Source organism: Silurus meridionalis, chromosome 25 (assembly GCF_014805685.1).
Source record: "Silurus meridionalis isolate SWU-2019-XX chromosome 25, ASM1480568v1, whole genome shotgun sequence".
Classification (NCBI taxonomy): Eukaryota; Metazoa; Chordata; class Actinopteri; order Siluriformes; family Siluridae; genus Silurus; species Silurus meridionalis.
Genome location: NC_060908.1, coordinates 12,641,738 through 12,663,090, shown reverse-complemented (window position 1 = coordinate 12,663,090; position 21,353 = coordinate 12,641,738). Strand labels below are relative to the sequence as shown.

Genomic DNA, 21,353 nt, shown 5'->3' with positions numbered 1-21,353 from the left:
TTACAAAGCCCTGATCTGATATTCAAATACAGAGTTCTTTACTATATTCGCTTGGAATTTAGTGAGTGTGTGTGTGCTGTCTTTGTGTAAGCAGATCTGCAGGTTTCAGAGCAGGCTCATGGGTCACCCAAGATAAGCGCCGCAACATTTGTCCTCCTATTCAAACGGCTGCTTCTTTATTCTCGAGCACTCCTTGGAGTTGCCTCTCATCTCTCAGTGTGTGGGTGTTAACATGCAGGCCAGCATGCATGCCTCCCTCCCGGAGAATTGTGAGTAACATCTAAGGACATCAGAGACTGTAATCATCCAGACAGCGATCTCAGACTGATTTGGGCGTGTCAACAAGCCAGACAGGTATCACTGGCTCGGTCTTCCTTCTCAGTCCGTGGTCTCTGTCCTAAGCTAACGTACATACGGTTTTAATCAGAGACTCCAGGTATATAATGGTAACGACTGGAGTTGCAGGGCAGACGAAACGGTCTAATGAAGTCATTTTGTGGAGCGAAACACTGGGTTGGGATGCGTAGACTTGATCAGCTGCAGTCTAATCAACTCCAACTTCATTACGGAGCAGTTAGCCTGACTGCCAATGGCTTCTCTCCAGACCTTTACATCACCGTAGTCTGACAATGTTTACAAGGCCGCCCTGGGAATCCTGGGTAACGTAGTTTCGCAAAGAACTCACAGCTGCTTCGAGATGGGCAAATTCATTTTGATTAAAATAATCCCGGTCGCGGTGCCATTTCTGAATGAGTGAGGCAGGGCACACACACACACACACACACATACACACACACACACAGCGAGACACCCACATCCAAATCAACAACAAGCCACTAGCTGTTTACCATACAAGCCCTCATAATCAGGCTGGGAATTCCACCTGAACCCGAGCCAAGCGTGCTTGTAAGCGATTTTCACATTCGCTTGTTAAGATGGCGCCAAGACCCTCTGTTCACTTTCATGCTTCGATGTCACGTCATCACACACTTCGTGCACACGATATCAGCTTCGCAATTGCTTCTCTTCACACCTGAGTGAAAGTTCGAGAATTATTCTCTCTGTCTTCCCGCCACTTCTGTTCGGTTTTCTCAAGCATGAATTCGACACAGTCAGCATTTCTCTTACTAAACTCTCACAAATATTCAGGGTTATTTTATGTTCTTCCGTTCCTATTGAAGAAAGCTATTTTTGTTAACGCATCTCAAGTGTAACATCATGACATATTAAAAAGAGCTGTGAGAAAATACTTGCTCCTGATTGGCTGGCAGGTGAGCTATTATTTTTTCATTATAGGCATCCTCATCTAATCCAGGGCATCATCTAGCTTGGAAAAAATGGTGCTGGCAACCAAACCTGGAGGAGATGAAGCATCCTGTGGATGCAATTTATTAGTAAAAAAGTAGTATTTTCATTAAGACACATTTGGTCAGTTCTTTTCCCTCAATAACTTATGATCCTTGGGATTTGCAGGTAATTTATGACCAAAAAATGTTCTTTTAATGCGAATTTGAAGGGACAACAGTCAAATTGGTTTATAATAGGTTGGGTTTTCAGTACATAATTAAATAGTGTTGAACGCTTGATCAAGTCTGGGAAAATATGAAAGCTCGACAAATTTTGTGGAGAGATCTACGGCTCGAAAAAAGCATCTCGAGCGGAGGGGGCAGCCGGGTTCCTGCCTGCTAATTAAACCTCATTACCCTCTTGCTGAAGTATTTAATCAGACAACCACGCTAGAGCTGCAACACCGCCATGCGACAAGCTGTCAGACTTCGTTCGTCCTCTATCGATTTTGCACGTGCGAGTAGTGATTGCGAGTGACCTGAGCTGTTCGTGTAGCACGTTTTCAAGTTTCGAAGAGGGTGGGTTAAAAAGCGGTATCGAAATTCACGCTTTACATCAGAGTCATATTGTAGTTATTTAAAAAAAACCAAAAAAACAGGTGTAATATCAATACATTTAAACAGCACATACATGAGTCATTCTCTTCATTTCTTACTGTGCTCATCTTATTGCTACAGATGGGCAATAACAGTCTGGAACGCCCCCTCTTAACCATATGTAGTGCTCCGAGGCCTGCATGCGTAACGGAACGAGGTGGCACGATGCAAAAGCAAGCTATGCAGTGTGCATTACTACCCTTTGGTCTATTGTAGGGACAACCCTTTATACCCACCATAATCACATTTTAACTGCATTTCCATAAGCAATAAGATTTCTGTTAGTACTCTACCTCCACCTAAGTGTCTCTCTGAGTGCTGCTGCTGTCTCATAGGTAAAATCCTTTAGGTACATAAAACAGGAGGATTATTTCTACCATTGTGTAATGTGGCAGGGTTTTGCTTCCTCCATCAGGTCTAGTTTTGTGTTCTGAGAATATAAATCGGTGGGAAGCGAAGCAGTTTGGAAAGTCACAGGTAACAGAATGGAGATGTCATACTTAATAGAATTTGGCTCTAAAGTAAAGCGTTGAAACCCAGACAGCCACCTGAGAACCCTGAGAACTTACCGAGACGCGACGAGGAAACCGATCGGCTTTAACCCGTTGGTGGACCAATCAGGATCAAGTTAATTTCTATACCGCTTTTCACAACGGTTGTTGTCTCAAAGCAGCTTTATAAAACGTAAGGTTTATAAAACTAAAAATGTTAATATAAGAGAATGACGTGCATTTATCCCTGATGAGCAGCCCGGGGGCAACTGTGGCCGGGAAAAACTCCCTTAGATGGTATGAGGAAGAAACCTTGAGAGGAACCAGACACGACTGGAGCCGGCCCAACCTCAGGATGCCTCGGGATGGACAGAGAAAGAAAAGCAGCGGAGAGGAATTAGCGTCGTTGCTCTTTATTATATTAACAAGCACATGTTGATAATGTGCATGTGAGCAGATGTACTGGAGGTAACAAGGTTATGATATGTGATGGGTCTTATGTGTAGGACTCGCTAAAAAGATACGTTTTTAATCTGCACTTCAACTGGGAGAGTGTGTCTGAGCCCCGAACACTGTCAGAAAGACTATTCCAAAGTTTTAGAGATACATTTTGACTTTGGACTTCTAGTAGTTCGTAGAAAAGCAGAGAGATTTCAAAGAGGATTGTAGTGTCTTAGACTGGAGAGATAAACTATTTATGGCTTTGTAAGAAAGTAGCAATAGTTTGTAGTCAGATTTAACAGGTAGCCAGTGTAGGGGTTATATGGTCGTATTTTCTCCTTGTGAGAACTTTGGCTGCTGTATTCTGGACTAACTGTAGCTTGTTTATTAATGATGCAGGACATCCACCTAGTAATGCGTTAAAATAGTCCAGTCTGGAGGTCATCAATGCATGGACGAGATTCTCTGCATCGGATACACTGTAGACATGTTTCCTAGCTTATATTAGCAACATTTCGAAGGTGGAAGAAGCCTGTTTTTGTAATAGGTGTAATATGATTTTTAAAAGACACGTTTAAAATAACTCCCAGGTCTGTTGAACTAGTAGTTAAAGTACATTTTTCTAAATGCAAGTTAAAATGCTGACGCTTCCGTAGCTGAACATATTCTCTTTGTACGCAATTCTAAATACATCTAAATGAGTTTTTCTCCATTTTCTCTCCAGATTGCAGAGTTGCTCTCCTGAGGGCATGAGTATGACTATTATACCATGCTGTTTTTTTCCTCTAACCTTTTGTATGTGCTAGTAAGGATCATGTCTATGCTTTTAGACATTTCCTCAAGCTTATTGGCATTTAGTGGTTTAGTAAGATGTTGAGACAAAACAGGCAGGTTACTTATGAATCTATCCTTAGTGAATGGAACAATAGTCCTACCAAGTCGATAACATGGTGAGACACAGCTTATCTGCTCTCACTGGTGTGTGTACAGTTCTGTGATATCATCACTCTGAGGGAAAATATCAATATCAGTGATAAGGGGTTTGGCTACACTGTAACGAGATCGGTCACATGGGCAGGTCTGAAGTTATTAAACCATCCACCGAATCAACGTATCATTTGTGCTTCGTCACAAACAGCCACCGTGTTCGATTAAACAACCCTCCCATGCAAGAAATGAGCTTTCACCAATATACAGTACAGCTCCGGCTTTTGAGTAGAAAGCGTGCATCGACTACGCTTCTGCGAATGGCGAAAAGAAAAGGTTGATATAATTGGAGAAGATCTGGAGCCCGTCGCAATCAAACTTGGCTGGATGCCTAGTGTAGTTCGGGCGATCTCGATTTTTCTGGTCAATTTCCTTTGAACTACGGGGCTGTGTTCACTATCTTGGAGGCATACTAAATAGCTGGCTTACTTAGAAAAGGCAGCAAGGTCACACAATAGAGTAATGAAAATGTAATAGTAATGGATTCATCTTATCTGCTGGTAACAAGTGACCCAAACAGGGATTCACGTCTGTGGAACCATCAGAACAGCACAAGCAAAAAAATACATACAGTTGTAGGCTATTTCTGGGGCTGATTTCTTTCTTGCCCAGACTGTAGATTCATATTGTTTTTAGCTTATTATTAAAATACCATGACCTGCCTTCAATGTCCCTGTAGGAGTCCAAATCTAATATGAATTAAATGAGTTTTCTCTCTATTCAAAAACACTTTAGGTTAAAATAGAATCCACTTGGACTGCTTTAATCTTTTTAAGTCTTTAAGCCACTCAGCACTGGTTCCCCAGGCAGTCTTGATAATGTTGAGTATTACTACTACTCACTGGGACTCTTCTGCAGAACAGGAAGGTCTCAGGACCGATCGGATAAAAATGAAGCACTCGAGTCACGCAGTATGCCATCTCGGAGATCTCTCTCACACACTTGCGCTTTGGACTCATCCTTTATCTGATCCAGACTACTCGAGCGGACAGACTACTTGAACTCCTGCAGACTACAACCTGAATTACATACTAACAAAACCCCTGCTTTATTTGATTGAGTTTCGGGTTAGTAACTTTGGAACATTACTGTAATTGCTTATTCATTACACATATTTAGAATAACGGTCTTAACAGCATTCTGATTTAATTCCTTCAGGACTTTGCCCGGAAGTTCTGAATAGACTTTGCTGGTACGCAGCCAAAACCTGTTCCCGAGTTTACCGATTTGGACAGAAGGCGGTCTTGTTTGGGAAGAAAAGCGCAAAAAGACGTCTCGGGATGCATCTTTTTTTCCTAAACAGCTCGACAGAGAAGGCTATTAGCAGGCAGGCTTTGAACTAGCAGACCCCTATTGATAAACACTGGGCCATCTGCAGAGAGCTGAACTCGGGGTCTTTCTATTATAAAAGATATATGTAAAAACCTTGTTATAGAAAGTTAATTAACATCAGCGAGGAATCTTTTGTGGATGTTTTTTCGAGCTACACTTTTGCTACGTGAACATTATGCAGTACACCAAGGTACTGAAAGAATGATGTGTTGCTCCACACAGCCTTTGTTTAATATAAATGTACTGTTTAATAGACATTCTTAGACATTTTCGGTCTACACGCAGTAAGAGAAATTTGTGCGCAGAACTCGGAGATGATTCGCAAATTTATTTCATACGATCCCTCAAGATAATTCACAGCTGATGTCATTTTTTTGTCTCTATAGTTCTACAGTTCATGGCTGTAACTGGATCTGGTCTGTGGCTTCCGGCACAATAGGCAAGTCTGCTAAAGAGCCTTTTGACATGTGCCAGACAGTGAGAAGCTTCTAAAACTACAGCATATCTAACGACAAAACAAAACTGTCCAAATAAAACAACAACAAAAAAACAAAAAACAAAACTGATCATCTAATGGTCCTCCTGACACCTTTGGAAACATTTACCTCCTTTTTTAAAATGTCACTAGTTTTACCATCGGATGCGAAATCTGATTTTGTCCTTCAGCTTGCAAATGCTTTTTATGTGGAGGTCTGCTGGATATTTTCCCCTGTGTAACTGGCCATGAGCCTTGGATATACTGAGGGAGGTATATTACTCTGTGACCGCAAACTGTTGACTTGGATTACTTTTGATGCGCTAATGTGCAGGTGCTCTACTGCCACCAAGAGGACACACTGTCCTACTACATTGCTGTTAGAAATCGTTGCCTTTCTGTTTTCTGGCTTGTGATCACACGTAGTACATTTTCAAGACTGGCAAATTCACATGGGAATTAACGGGAATATATAAAAATTAACTGGGCATTTACAAAAATGCAGGTTAATCGATAGCAGGGAAGTTGCATGTTTAAATCTTGCAGGATAAGCTTGGTGCATGCACACAAAGTCTTGGCAAGTATTCCTGTAAATTACATTGTAAATAACAAACATTTCATACATTTATGTTTAAACCTTGCTTGTGCAGAGTGTAAGATACTGTACTTAATTAAATCAAATTAAATTTTTTATTCTGTATTATTTTGCATGCATTTTAGCTTATGACCAAATAAAATGTTTGCATATGATTTACACAGTTTATATATATTTCCCCTGGACTTGCAATATTTGGAACTTCCCCCAGATAAAGTTCCCATGGAAAGTTTCTGGAAATGTACAGCAGAACCCTTTGCAACCATAGTGGTGACTATAGAAGTGGTGCCCCACCATTTACAAACAGGTCTCTCGCCATATAAGAACAAGTGGTCTATCACTATTAACTCATACAATCTATTAGTCTTCAAGGCGCCCTATTGTAAAAATGTAGGCTATGCATGAAGAGGAACAGTATTCAAAGTGAGTTTAAGGCAATAAGGAGATTTTCTGTCCAATAACATTTTATTTAGTTTTGCAATGAGTCTGCTACATCCCTGGTCATCCTCCTATTTGTGGCATGTAGATGTGTCAAGGCACTTGAACAAAGAAAATTGAGATAATGCCCCAAAATTGTTTTTGCAATCACACTAAATCTGCCACTGCTGAAAACACCACATCACGTGTTGTGACCACCAGACGTGACTCATATCCCTTGAATTATTTTACCGAAAACATACGCTGCTTTGTATCAGAGTCTAAAAATCAGCTTGTCAATTAATTAGTAATTCTCTATGAATTTCTCTACGCACTGCGAGTACGCATCCTAAACTGAAGAGGCTGTGATGTTGCTGACAGCCAGGCATTAGAGCAAACATACGGCAGTCTGCAGATTGCATTAAGGAGGAGACTTTTTTTTTTTAAGTTCATTACTGTGAATGATAAAGAAGTAAATCGAACTCAATGGACTGATTATCACTTTTTGTATTACAAACTAACGCTCTCTATCTTTCTCTCTCTAGTGTTCATCATGGCATCCGGGTTGCTGGTTTATCCCTTTGGCCTGAACTCCAGCTTGGTCAAGTCTTTCTGCGGAAACTCGGATATCTACTACGCTGGAGAGTGCCAGATAGGCTGGGGCTACATGTTGGCCATCGTGGCGGTCATGCTCACCCTCTTTTTACCCTTCTTTGCCAAGTACGCCCCAAAAGAGCATCTCCTGCCCACCCCACTGCCCACACTTTTATAAACCCCCTGCCATCTTTGAGCTGTTAAGACCTGCATTACTTTTACTTGGTCAACAATTATAATGTTGCACCTTTGGAATAAGTGTGCCTGGAAGAGCCATTGTGTTCATCGTGTAACGTGCTGCATCGTCTTCCTTCATCTGATAAGCTACTTCCTTTCATCGGCATCCCTTGTGGTGGAACCCCCCTCTCCCCCATTTCCTCACTTACGCTTTTACTCACATGAAAATAAATGCAACTGAATGCATCGACGCTAAAATCTTTGTAAAGGTAAACACTAAAACAGCTGGCAAACCTATGAGAAGGGTCAGTCGAACATTGTAATTTTGTCTAAACACACATTCTGGATGCAACGGATGGGAGAGGATGCGGAGAACTTTCCTCCCAAACATCAGGGATTATTCCGAACATCATGAGGACAGCGAGGAACTCCTTCATGCAACATCAAGTAATATTCAGCTAGCCAAGACTCATCATGGAAAGGGAAACAGGAAAATTCGTTTTGTGGATCTTGTGGCTATGAATGTTTTCCTCTTCACTTTGGATCAGGCTTTTGAGGAAATAAAATGGATTTATGATACTGGTGAAAATCTGAAAGGGTTTGGAAAATCTGCCATATATTTATCCAGTAACAACCAACACTGTGGCTAAAAGACTAGGAGAACATGAAATAAACTTTTCTTCAAAACAAAATTACACAAATCTGTGTTTTTATACATATTTTGCTTTAAAGACTGGGGTGTAAATTGGTCAGTGGACGTCCAATCAGCAGTGAGAATATAGTCAATCGGGCTTAATGAAAAACTCATTAAAAAACAAAAAGCCAACAAAAGCACTGACCTTTTCACCAATAAACTTGTTATTTTGAATGAACTGTACACTAAAACTCTGAAAACTGTCTCTGTTGCCCTCACTTCCTGTTAGTTCCAATAAAAGGTTTTAAAGGCCAAGTTATCCTGCCTGTGTTCTACTTGGATCTTTTACTTACTAAAACTTCAGGATGTAATTGTAAAAGACATACCGGGGGAAAAAACGAAATGCAACACTTTCTTATTGGCTAGACAATTTTTTAAACCCCAGTGAACACTTCATGGGTTTTTTTTTTTTTTTTGGTTTGTTTGTTTAGTAGAATAAAAAAAAGTCTTAAGGATGTTTCTACTGCATAAAGACTTGAAAATCCTGAAAATGAAGTGCAAGGACAAGAGGATGATTAGAGTTTGTTGATGGTCTTTGAGCACTCTGGCAGGAAGGTTGATGCATTTGAACTCGCTCTCCTGACCCTTTCACTTTAGCAAGCACCTATGGATTATCGTGGGTCACATCAGACGCTGGCTCTCAGACTCGGAGGTCTAAACCAGTTAAACACTACAGCGTGATGTGTCGGTGATCAAACAGTCCATGTTCCTTTTATTATCCTGTCTTTATTTTTGATGTTGAATCGCTGAGGGTCGAGATCTCGTTCCAATAAATGTTGCATTTGTTATTTTATTCCCTCGTCTAGATTAAAACACTGACAACAAAACTAAAAGAATTTCTGCCCTAACCAATGTGTGCCTTTTTTTTTTTAAAACCACGACTTTGATGACCTTCAACACCTTTGATCAGGTTACTTCTGCTGAAACTGTAGTTTTGTAAATGCTTTCTGTTTTTTTTTTTTTTTTTGCTCCCCCCTCCTGTGGTGTCTTGATTTGCTGCAAATGCAACAGGGATCGTTTCAGTTGTAACTCCTGCAGACGCGCTAACTTGATCAAATTCACAAGAAGCTGTACAATAAGATTTCCAAGGGGATAAAAACAAAAGCAGGACACAATGAGAAGCATAGAAACAGGAGAAGCATTTGGAATGAATGTCTAATTAAAACAAAAGAGCACTGCTGTCATTTTATATCAAAAGTTATCTGCTACTCTCAACGAATTATTGACAAAAAGAAGACTATGATAAGCAATACAGCACAAAATCAAGATGCTCAACCTGAACCTGGCCCTCATTTGCATTCGGCACCTTTTTGTGTGATGTGTTTTCAGAATTGCTAAACTATATTCCATCTTCAACTAAGACTTTCTACTATAAATTTATGAATGTGTGATTACGCATGCCGTGGCATCTGGCTCCAAACTAATTCAGTAATTCTATTCCAACCTGTGAGCAAGTGTATACATTAATGTTTTTGGTTTTTTTAATAACAGAACACACTGACTGGTACTACCGGTGTACACTGCGTAATAAGTGCCAATAAAGTTAAAGAGACGTATGCATACGTTCCCAAAACGCACTTAGATGACGGTGTTATTGTAAAAACCTTTGGTACGGTGATTCCTTTTGTCTGTTATAATGTGTATACGGTCTGAGCTCTGATTCTGTAAACCAGTTGTATTTTAGTTTTCCATTGTGTGGTTTTGGCTGTAAATAATTATGTAAGATGGCTGTTCATGCTAAAAAAAAAAAATGGTTGATCCCCTTTTGGAAGATCTATTTTGAGATATTACCTCATTATTATGTTTGTTTATCCCCTGACCCTTAACAAAACTTGCTGTTGTGTGTTTTTCTCTTTGTAATAAAATGTTTAATTAACAAAGAAAAAAAAGAAAACTGACTTTTTTTGTGTTTTAAACTTCTATTAGTGTTGAATTAATAACAGAAGAGGAATAAACCAGAGAAAAGGCACTATATTAATCATTCAAACTGATTTATCAGCACTGCTTTGTACAATTATGGTTTGCCACCAAAACAAACTTTAATGAATAGGAAAAACACCTTTGAAACTGTAAAACTTTCCTACTGTGTCCATTCACATCACATTTCAGAAAATGCCTGGACCTCTTTTCTCATCTCGGCATCTGATGCTTTTACAGCTTCTTGAGCATTTCTTTGCTCTGACAGGGAGGCTGCCCGCACCGACACACAGGTGAGAGTGTTTTTCTGTCTGTCGTAATTCCCCACGCAGCGATGCACCTGACCCCGGATCAGCCTTGGCAGCACCTGATCCTTTAAATAATACAAAAAGAAACAGATTTACACCTAATAAGGATGGATGGACATCCTAAAGTAGATCATTCGTCTGTGAATTAAGGAGTGCCTGTGTAATATTTGCAAAATAGAATTGGGCCAATTTCACGGTGACTAATCGTAGCCCTTGGCAGAGGAAGAAATCCAAGAAGCATTTTTTTCTTCTTTACATGAAAATACATCCATTTTCTTTATTTCCTATATATAATTTAAATGATCCTCTCAGACTATCCTTCATTATACAGTCGTGTGAAGTGATAGTACACCCTCTTTGAATTCTATGGGTATGTATCAGGATATAATCATCATCCTTATCAGGTCTTAAGTAACTACAACCTCAGATAAACACTACAAATTACACCGATGTGACTATTTATTTTTACAAAAAAAATCCGTACACATTATGATTGAATAACTTGTAGAACCACCTTCAGCAGCGTTAAATAGAGTGCTCATGTTCAGCCTGACTGTATCAGTTTCTCACATCGTTGTGGAAGAATTTTAGCTTGCTCTTCAATACAACATTGCTTTAGTTCATTGAGGTGTGCGGTAATCTGTTTATGCACAACCCTGTTAACGTCCATGTAAACTTTGGTCTCTTCTATCCAAAGCACATTGATCCAGAAGTCTTGGGTTTGCTCATATGCACATTACAAACCTAAGCTATGTTGCTATTTTATTTTTTTAGACTTTTTCCAATTGCACAGTCATGAACTTTCACATTTAACATGCTAACTGAAGCCTGTAGAGTCTGTAATGTAACTTTTGTTTTGCTGGCTTTAAAACATAATGAAACAATCTGTACTTACATTTTCATAGTACACACATGGCACTGTATCTTTTCCATCTCTCAGTAGGAAATTCTTGGCACCATATTTTCCTATTGTAACCGCAGAATCGAGAACAGCTACAACAGAATTGGTGAATTAAATAAGAAATTTAAAATAATCATAATCATTTATTTATCATGTTATATGTTGACTGATGGACAGGTGAGAGTATGGTAGAATACTCACCAAAAATCTCAAACATCATAGGAACTTTGTCCTTGAACTGGCTCCAGTGCTTCATGCCCTCTATAACAGCAGTGAGGATACGGAGAGATTTCTTGGGTGGTGCTTTTTCCTGTAATTTCAAAATATGTGCTCGATCACACTTGACTTTCATTTCACTGTTTTTGTGAGTTAAAGTCAAAACCTTGCATAATTTAGCATGTACTGTATTTTGCAATAAAGTGACAGCAACATAGGGAAATATAAGGCAAAGGTCTGATGTGGCAGCTCTAAAATAGGGCTAATCAACTAAATCCGCATATAAATCACTGACTGCAGACACTGTAATAATACAACTTTCATTAATTATAACAAATAATAATTATAATGAATAAATATCTTTTTAGATTGCTTTAAATGGCTTGGTTTTGCTACATGTAATAGTGTAATTACCTGCTGCTGTAAACTGCTCTGACTTCCTAAAGCTCCAAAAGTGTTCTCAACCCACGTCCCGCCTCTGAGACTTCCAGATCTGAACTTCCACTGAGAGTTTTGAGTCTGAGCTGCGGTTTTCGGACTGCGTGCTGTGACATCTGAAGTGGTGAAGGAGTCTTTGGGTTGTTTGATGTTTCGAATAAAAGACTGCTGCTTCATGGGTTGCTTGGTACCCATAGTTTTATTCTGGATTTGAGTGGTTGCACTGTCACTAGGAAATCCACCTTGCTTGAAGCCTGGGGCTGTTGCCATAGAATCAGGTCTGCCTGGAGGTCTCTGTGAACCTGTCTGTGACCTAAAAGTATAAAAAAGTGTAAAAACAGGTTTCAACTTTACACATCTTTAAAAAGCAGAAACTGGTAATGTACCATGCATAGATGCGCTTCTGGGGGTGAGGAATAGGTGTGCATCCTCTTCCTGTTGGAGCAGATGATGCACTAGGCCATGTTGTGCTTTGTTGCTGGTTCCACTGAGTCAGAGGTGCTCGATTTGTTGATGGCTGAGCGTTCCCAATGTCTGTTAAAACAGCATAATATTGTGAGCCATTTGTTCTTCGAAAATAGTTTTTATAAAATACAGAGACATAAAGTTTTTGATCAGTGACAGTGTTCATTGGTGCACAAAAATACTAGATGGATGGATGGTTGACGTAAAGCTCAGCATGTCTCTATTCTCATATTCGGGGAACACTTCACTCTCAGAGGGATTGGACGTCAGTGGCAATCTGCTCCTCTTCTTTTGGTTAAACAGTGGAACAGACAGACAGCCTGTACAAAAAAAAAATGTGAAAGCCGTCAATGTTATTGTAATGCTACTGGGAAGGTAACGCAAAAACAAGCATAGGGCAAAATGCAATCTCAAAATCCCAGAATTGATGTGTGGACACTCAGACAATCAACTGGTATGTTTTGTTTTAATTAGTATTGTATTTATTGGGTGCCAGCTCAGCACTGACTATAGACAGAGCATCCACTCTCAAATTCCCATTTGTTTTTCTCTCCTTTTACCCTTCTACCCTCCCTTTCTCTATCTCTCCCTCTCTCTCTGTCGAATTAAACATGCTCCTGAGCTACCAGTGACTAGCAATCCTGTCCCTTTCTTCTTTTTGGATCAGCCTGATTCATCCCGATGCTCTGCCTCTGAATGAATTTCAATTGGAGACTCTGTGCAGCAGGGATGTTCCACATGAACAGCCTGAAGATCCATGAAGTTACTGAGCAACTCAAGAACTATGAGGATGGATTTGGACTGTAGCTAATAGCAATGGCTTCGGATTTGCATGAACACATCTGCATTTAAGGACCCATCACTGAACAATAATAAAACTATAATTAACAGACATTCAGTGCCACCCAAATGATGGTGGGACCCATTTTAAATCTGGATCCTCTCAAGGTTTCTTCCACATACCATCTCAGAGAGTTTTTCAATGCTCAATTCCACGGTCACCACTAGCTCGCTCATTAGGGATAAACTTATAGGCACCAACATATAAATTCTGCGAGCGCTGCACAGTTTCTACGCTTCGTTCCTGAAACGATACCTCATCTCCGCCTACAGACTGCTGGAACGCAACTTTTGTCTATTTCAAAGACGAATACAAGCACAAACAAAACAAATGGATACACACCTTCACTCTATCCTGAGAGCCACCTCACCCCACCCCAGCACAGAACCAAACCCCAAACATTAATGAACTGCCAAGCATCCTGTTCAGACAAATGTGCATAAGAATAGAATGCACTGCTGTCATTTACGATTTCATTTTGCACTTTATTCTGTCTGTCTTGTTGTCTATTAAATGTTGACACTGTTTGGCACTCTACATGGGCCTAGTATTTAATTTTGGCCTTCTTTATATGATTGAGTTTGACACCACTGGTGTAGAGATCTCACTATAGCATGCACTTAATTCTATCATGTTATGAACCTGGCTGTATTTTGGTCACTTTATAACCACAACCTTATCAGAAATGGTTTTAGCATCAACCTGTGCAAAATAAAATCATCCCCATTCAAATACATGGAGTATGAAAGTGTAGGAGTGGACTAAAGTGCGCATGCGCAGCATAAAGAGCATTAGTATACTACCTTCAAACCTCTGGTTTCTCTTATAATCTGTTATCTTTGTTTTAGCTTTAGGGTTTACAATTAAATAACTAACTTGAATTCATATTACATGAATATTGTAACATACCTGCCGTTGGTCTTGGCTGATTTTCGTTTCTCCTCATGACTGTAATGTGTGTAGCTGATTGTGTCAGATTGTAAAGTTGAAGTATTTTTTTCCGAAGAAAAGGAGAGCAATAAACTGTAACACAAGCATTAGAATTGAAATGTAATTTAGCATAAAAAAGCAATGTTGTATGTAAGCTATATCCAACCACCTAACGTCAGCTCGGCTACAAACTGGATAAACGATGCTAGCGCAGGATTAGCTTCCAGTATTACACATAAAATGCAAAGAAATATAAATGTAGAATGCTGTAAAATAACATACCGTGTTTTCTAAAGACAAAAAGACCGCGGACAGACGTTAAACTGTGACTTAAGCGTGGATAAAACTGTTTATATACTGTGTGAATAACGGCGTTAGCTAGCTCTAGCTACACAGTCAGCCATTTTATTCATGACACGAGAGCGCGCGAGGCAGAAGGAAGCGTCACCGTGTGCGCGGGAAACTGGACCTCACATTTTCCAACAGTGTACATGAATACTGAAGACATCCAAACTTAAAGAAATTGTTTTATTTAATAAGATCAAATGTTAGTTTTGATGACAGCTTGCATAGTGGCATTATAACCTCTCATAAGATTCACAAAGTAGTCACCCGGAGTGGTTTAGTAACAACAATCTCGAAGTTCCCAGATGTTTTGAGTGCTTGTTGGCTGCTCTTCCTTCACTCTCCAGACCGACTCATTTCTGACAATGTCAAAATGGATTTAGATCATTTGATTGTGGAAACCCGGTCATCTGATGCACTCTTTATTCCTTGGACAAATAGCTCTCTTACATAACCTGTGGTTAAGAGGTCATTGTATTGCACATTAAATCCACAAATACAGTACCTGTCAAAAGTTTGGACACCTTTTTCTTCTTTCTTTGTATTATTTACATCCTTGTACATTAATACTGAAGCCATGCAAAATATGAAGCTTAAAGTAGCTACTTTGGATCATAAAACATATTCTGGGTTTATCTTTAACACATAATTCCAGACGTGTTCTTTCATAGTTTGGCTGTATTAAGTATTAATGTACAATGTTGAAAATAAACCCTGAAGGAGGTGGTGTGTACAAACTTTTGACTGAGTGTACAGGGAAAAGGAGATGTTACATACCATTTAAAAAAAACGTCTTACCATTTATTCATACATTCATTTGCAGTAGCCATTTTATCCTAGTTTGAGTTGCATAAGAGCCGGAGATCCCAGGAATAAGGAGTGTGAAGCCAGAATAGACATTAATTGCAGAGCATCACGCACACACACAGAAAAATAACACATAGCAACCTGAATTTGTGTTTAATGTGTTTATCTTCAAGAAACGCTCTTCGATAAAAGTTATGTTAAATGTTTATTACCAAATAACAATAGTTTGTTTCGTTATTTCACATGAAATTTAGTCTCGGCCAACATTGTGGGTCTTCACTGGCTGGTCAATACGATAAACAAACTCTGCAGGTAGAAAGTATCCCAGGTATTCCACAGTGCTGGGTGTGGTGTCTATGTAGTAATGACCTCCTTCACCATGGTCACTGAAGCCATGGGTATGTTCCACTCTCAGATCCAAACCCTGTTTTTGGACACAAATGGAAGAAAAGTAAGGAGAAGTGGTGTTACATGGAACGTTATATTTGATGCTTCCATATGAGTTGGCCGATGCAAAGCAGAGTTACTAACCTAATATTTATTTCACTAATATTTTACTTATTAAAAATTGGCATGGTATACTAACATACATATACATACATACATACATACATATACAGACAGACAGCTCATCAGATGCTCTAACCTGTTCTGAAACAGGTAAAAACCTGGCCAGGAGCCACCTCTGTGTTCTGATGAGTCTAAGATAAACTTGTTTGGGCTCAGATGGTGTCCAGTATGTGTGGCAATGCCTGCTGAGGAGTACCAAGAAAATTGTGTCCTGTCTACAGTTAAACCTGCCCATTTATCTCTATAGAATTGAATAACTTCATGTTATAGCTTGTCAGGTTAGCCCTGACAAACCCTCCATCATGAAGAATTAAAGCCAGTATAAAGACAGTAATAATGCATTAGAATGAGCCATTAATATATACCTGAGATTTATCCTGCATCCCGATCTACTGTCAGATCTGCTATTATATAAAACAAATGTTAACAGATACTCACTGGATCTTTAGACACCATGACAGACTGGCAGATCAGAGGGGCACTGACTTCAAAATGCTTTAGCCAGTTATTTACATCTTCATTAGTGTTCAGGGGGCATGAAGAAAACTCTCGTGGCTACAATAAAACAAGATCATGTAACTAACGATGTCTTTAAGCACATTATTGTTTTGTTTTAATTAAAGTTAAATGACAGTTATTAAGATATACCCATATTTATGAAACTTTTTTTTTTACCATAATGTGGATCTTAGCCTTCCCTTTCTGGATGATGAAAGTCCCTCCAAGTGCAATGCTTTTATCACCATAGTGTTCCTCCATTGTCTTTCTCATACAGCTTACAAGACTGTCCTCACCTGTCCTCCTGCTGGCTCTGACCTCCAAGACCTGTGAGCAAGCATATTTCACCATTAGTTATAGTTTATTCAGTTCACTCACTGATCAAAGGTCAGTATTGCCTTCTATGAAGCAGGTCAGTTGAACGTTTTTATTTGAAAGGTTACAGTTCCATACACTATTAATCCCTTCTTACAGACTCATTTAGCTATAATACATAACAGGAGCAATGCCTAGAATTGCATTTGCTTTGCTTTAAAATCTAGCTATGTCATCTGCTTCTGGTGTTTCCTTGTAAAGTGTAAAATGTTTAATAACCATAGGGTCACACTGACACTCCGGTGGTCATTATTGAGTAATGTTTTGTTTATCGGGATGCCTTCACCCTTTACAATCCAATGATAGCCTACAGTCCTGACTTCATTTGGTGCCTACCTCCTATGAAGTGTTATTGGAGCACCCTGGATAAATAGAGCAAGTAATACAAGATGTGTCCAAAACGATAATTGCTCATCCAAAAATTAGTTTGTTTGGGATTTATGGCTTGGCTGCTTGTCTTCTTGGTTGGTTTAGTCTGGTTGGTTGTTTAAGCTGTTTAATTGTTAGATTAGTTGGTTTGTTCATTTTCAGCCATTGCTTTAGGTAGAGCTTATAGCAAGCACACAAAGTACGAGGTTTGAATACAACCTGAAAGGGGATTCAAATCCATTGCAGAGCAACAAACACATTTACACACTTTTATACCTTGGGGCCGAGATGGCAAAAGTACACACAACTTTCATCTAAGTAGAAGAGTCAATTAAAACTAATGTTTTACAAGACTCTGGTAAAGGTTGAAGTACTGACATGTACTTAAATAAAAAAGAAGCTATTACTATTACTACGTGTTTTAGTGTCACTCCGGTAACTGGTCCTCACATCATGATATAATAAAAAATCATTTAAAATTTTGTTATCTAATAAATGTATTCAGGCTGAACATCCACCATATAGAACACAAGCAGAGAAAAGATGATGATCAGGTGATCAGGAATGTTTCTGTTCTCAGTCATGTTTACATCACTGATTCCCTCTGTCTCATCCACGACAGCCCCATACTTCATGTTACTTTGTGCCTTCCTCAATGTTAGCTTTATAGGCTAGCCTACACCTGTGGTGCGTGATAGCCAGGAAATGATGAAAAAGACGCTCAATGCAAGTAATAGGTTGATGGGCTGGAAACGGCACGTAATGAGAAGAAAAAATATCGATCCTGTCACCAATGATCAATATTTAATCATTAAGGACAGAAAGAAGAACAAGTGAAACTTTAAACAACAACAAACCATGAGTCCAGTCCAATCACTGAAGCTGTGAAACGTATTCATGTGTCATTCACAGATTTTTGTCAGTATTTTGTATATTTATTTAAAAAAAAAGGGTCTAAGTCAGATCCTCACCTTCCCTGGCTGACCCTCACATGCATACAGGTTCGCTAGAAGCCCAAAGTCACAGTCACAGAACCTGTCGCTGTATTTCTCCTGCAAGCATTTCCCATCCACTGGGTTGATAAAGGAGAAGTAGCTGGCATTGACAGCAGGTTTTCCGTCATGCTCCGTCAACACCAGAGGCATCAGCTTTGAAATGCAACATACCAAGTATGAGATCTGTTCACAGCGTGAAATATTCTATATTCTACAGTACAAAGCATTAACTGGCTCTGTAAATAGTTATTACCTCTCCGTTCATTCCAACAGTATTTGATGACACTGCACCAGCACCAAGAATAAATGCCCCAGGCAACTCCAACTCCTTAGCTATAGTGTTCATGTTATACACCTTGGGGGATATGAAATAATTTGTGAATAATTATTAACCTCAGGTTTTATAATGGAATGCAAACAAATTGTTGTTTATTATTTATTTCTACTGACTTTGTCCACTTTAACCAGAGGGATCAAGTAGGGGACACCGCCAACATCAGTAATGCGAGGGTTACCGCAAAGTCCTGTTAAAGAGGAAAGAAAAAAGATCCAAATATGTTCCAAATTTCTACCTGGAAACTACACCGCACACACACACCACTGTGTTACTGCCATAGAACATATACATTTAATAGACAAAATATATCTTCAAAAATATTGGGTCACCTGACCTTTCCTGCTATATGTGGTTCTTTTCCAAAATGTTACCACAAAGCCGGAGGCTCTCAATTGTACAGGACGTCTTTAAATGCGCTATAATACAATTTTGCATTCACTTGAACTTGGAAACCCAAAACCTGTTCCAGCACGGCAATGTCCCTATGCACAAAGTGAGCTCCTTGAAGATCTGTTTTACATGCATTGGAGAGGAAGATCTTGAGTGGCCTGCTATAGAGCTCTGATCTCATCCCTACTGAACACCTTTGGGATAATTGTGAACCCTGACTGCACCCCAGGTCTCCTCACCTACATTAGTTCCTGCTTTTGGTAACACCCTTGTGGCTGATTAACACAAATATCCATAAGCACACTTCAGAATCTAGTGGCACATCTTCCCAGAAGATTGAAGGGAATTATCAGAGCTAATTGGAACTAAATGTGGAATGCTAAAAAATCACCTGGAATGCTTTTCCAACAATCGAGGATTGAGGAATTTCCAGGAGTGTTTAGTACTTGTTGGCTGCTTTTCCTTCATTCTCCAGTCAAACTCATTCCAACAAATTCTAATCTCTTTTGGATTTAGATCACATGATTGTGGAGGCCAGGTCATCGGATGCACAGATGACAGATGTACTCCATCAATCTTCATCTTGGACACATAGCTCTTCCATTGCCTAGAGCTGTGTTTGGGGTCATTGTTCTGTTGGAAACAAATGATGGTCCCACTAAATGCAATGCAGATGGGATGGCAGGTCACTGCAAAACGCAGCCATCAATTTTGAAAATCACAAACAGCAACACACCATCACACCTCCTCCACCATGTTTCACAATAGGAACCAGTAGTAGCACTAATAGGGCGATTGACTCTGTACTCCCCTTTCCCTCTGCACAAGACAAATTATGGTCTAAAGAGCTTTAAGAAGGCAAGAAATGAAAACAATGAACTCTTTTCAAGGCACAGTTGTAAATTAAAAACATTCAAGGTTCAAGGTTTTTAATTAGTCAATGCCATCATATGTGCAGACATACAGAGGAATCGAAATACCGTTTCTCTTCTCTCAAGTGTTTTTATGTCAATGCAATATAGAAAGTTTGTATAGGCAGTCAGTGCAATATAGAACAGATTTTGAATGAGTTCACAGCAGTGTACTTGTAATAAATAGACATAAATATATAAGTAAACATACTGAAGTTCTAAATATAAAAGCATTTGTAGAGTGCAAGACAGATTCTTCTTTTTTCGGCTTCTCCCATTAGGGGTCACAACAGCGGATCATCCGTCTCCACACCTCCCTGTCCTCTAGATCTGCCTCTGTCACACCAACTACCTGCATGTCTTCCTTCACCACATCCACAAACTTCCTCCTTGGTCTTCTTCTTTTCCTTCTTCCTTGTGGGTCCATCCTTAGCATTCTCCTACAGATATACCCCATGTCCCTCCTCTGCACATGTCCAAACCATCTCAATCTCGCCTCCCTTACTTTGTCTCCAAAACGTCCTACATGCGCTGTCCCTCTAATAAACTCGTTTCTAATCCTGTCCCCCTGTAAATCTGATGAGGAAATGCCATGATTTTTCACAAGCTGTCATCAAACCTAAATGAGTTTTTAACAATTAAAAATATAACATATTCTGTGTTGTTGAACATGTTTTTGTTTATGACATAATTCCAGGTGTGCTCTTTCATAGTCTGAATGTCTTCAGTATTAATGTACAATGTTGGAAAAATAAAAAAACAATAAAGAACAGACATTAAAGGAGAAGGTGTTGAAACTTTTGGCTCGTACAATATATTTGCAGTTTTTAGGCTCTGCTGTAGGAATGTATCCAGAGCTTGACTTCATACCTTTGACAGGAAACTTGAAGGGCTCCTGGCTGAGATCTGGACACTCACTCACACACACTTTTGCATCTTCGAAGTTCTTCCTCAGGCCCTTTTCCAGCACTTCAAATACAAATCAATACAGATAAATACAGATGATTGCTCATTAGTGTCATCATCAGTAAACCAGAGGTGATAAATCTATAAAGTTCTCAACATTAGAATCACAGCACATTCAGAACACTAAACAGAAATGTCATGATGAACTTTGATCTCTGCAGCAAAACTAATGTTTACCAGCAACGAAAAGAACATCCGGGTTTTATTATTATTGCATTGGATTGTATAGTAAATAAACACAAAATATCTCACCCTGACACAGTTCCTCAAGATTAGGGACGTGTAACTGGAACTTCTCCGTTTTAGAGCCCTCCATCATGCAGTGGGGGAAAACACACACACACACACACACACACACACACACACACACACACACACACACACACACACTGATCACATGATACACAACACTGCTGACCGAGAGCTGAATTAGTGGTGCATTCACTAAACACATCTATCACAAAGAGTTTTCAAATCATACACTGCTTGTTGCATAACTCACACACTATTATTAAAATAATAAAAATAATAGCAATAACAATAATAATACAAAATATTCTTATTATTCTTATTATTGTTATTATTATTGCTGTTGTTGTTGTTAGAACAAATGAATCCATCTTTGTAC

General features: G+C 39.3%; 3 protein-coding genes across 4 annotated transcripts in view; 1 reads left to right on the top strand and 2 right to left on the bottom strand.

Moving 5' to 3' along the window:
- Positions 1 to 10,035, top strand: part of LOC124379127 (transmembrane protein 211) — a 122,086-nt gene extending 112,051 nt beyond the window's left edge. Inside the window, exon 3 of the mRNA XM_046839244.1 lies at positions 7,227 to 10,035. Coding sequence (XP_046695200.1) covers positions 7,227 to 7,453 — 227 coding nt within the window. The 3' untranslated portion in view covers positions 7,454 to 10,035. The remainder of the gene's footprint in view (positions 1 to 7,226) is intronic.
- Positions 10,036 to 10,120: 85 nt separating this feature from the next.
- LOC124379125 (spermatogenesis-associated protein 22) lies at positions 10,121 to 15,323 on the bottom strand. Its single transcript, XM_046839240.1, has 8 exons — positions 14,445 to 15,323; positions 14,142 to 14,255; positions 12,574 to 12,711; positions 12,313 to 12,460; positions 11,903 to 12,239; positions 11,474 to 11,582; positions 11,267 to 11,364; positions 10,121 to 10,436 (listed from the first exon to the last, which is right to left on the bottom strand). Exons 2-8 carry the CDS (start codon positions 14,176 to 14,178, stop codon positions 10,245 to 10,247), a joined length of 1,059 nt encoding a protein of 352 aa, XP_046695196.1. The 5' UTR covers positions 14,179 to 14,255; positions 14,445 to 15,323; the 3' UTR covers positions 10,121 to 10,244.
- A 137-nt stretch (positions 15,324 to 15,460) lies between these two features.
- c25h11orf54 (chromosome 25 C11orf54 homolog) lies at positions 15,461 to 21,126 on the bottom strand. 2 transcript variants are annotated; one of them, XM_046839241.1, is made up of 8 exons: positions 20,978 to 21,126; positions 20,630 to 20,728; positions 18,572 to 18,645; positions 18,375 to 18,476; positions 18,098 to 18,274; positions 16,560 to 16,709; positions 16,323 to 16,439; positions 15,461 to 15,738 (listed from the first exon to the last, which is right to left on the bottom strand). In XM_046839241.1, the coding sequence occupies exons 1-8, from the start codon at positions 21,042 to 21,044 to the stop codon at positions 15,565 to 15,567; spliced, it is 960 nt and encodes a 319-aa protein (XP_046695197.1). In that variant the 5' UTR covers positions 21,045 to 21,126; the 3' UTR covers positions 15,461 to 15,564. The 2 variants fall into 2 exon arrangements, with proteins under 2 accessions (XP_046695197.1, XP_046695199.1); XM_046839243.1 differs by lacking the exon at positions 15,461 to 15,738 and adding an exon at positions 15,783 to 16,069.
- Between the last annotated feature and the right edge of the window lie 227 nt (positions 21,127 to 21,353).

Excerpts from the sequence above, each read along its gene's own strand:
- c25h11orf54 (XM_046839241.1), bottom strand. The coding sequence starts at position 21,044 with ATGATGGAGGGCTCTAAAACGGAGAAGTTCCAGTTACACGTCCCTAAT. Across the intron at positions 20,729-20,977 it reads TCTTGAGGAACTGTGTCAGG|TGCTGGAAAAGGGCCTGAGG; the intron begins GTGAGATATTTT and ends TTGTATTTGAAG. Across the intron at positions 18,477-18,571 it reads CTCTGGTTAAAGTGGACAAA|GTGTATAACATGAACACTAT; the intron begins GTCAGTAGAAAT and ends ATATCCCCCAAG.
- LOC124379125 (XM_046839240.1), bottom strand. The coding sequence starts at position 14,178 with ATGAGGAGAAACGAAAATCAGCCAAGACCAACGGCAG. Across the intron at positions 11,583-11,902 it reads AGAGCAGTTTACAGCAGCAG|GAAAAAGCACCACCCAAGAA; the intron begins GTAATTACACTA and ends TTGAAATTACAG. Across the intron at positions 11,365-11,473 it reads TATGATGTTTGAGATTTTTG|CTGTTCTCGATTCTGCGGTT; the intron begins GTGAGTATTCTA and ends ATTCTGTTGTAG.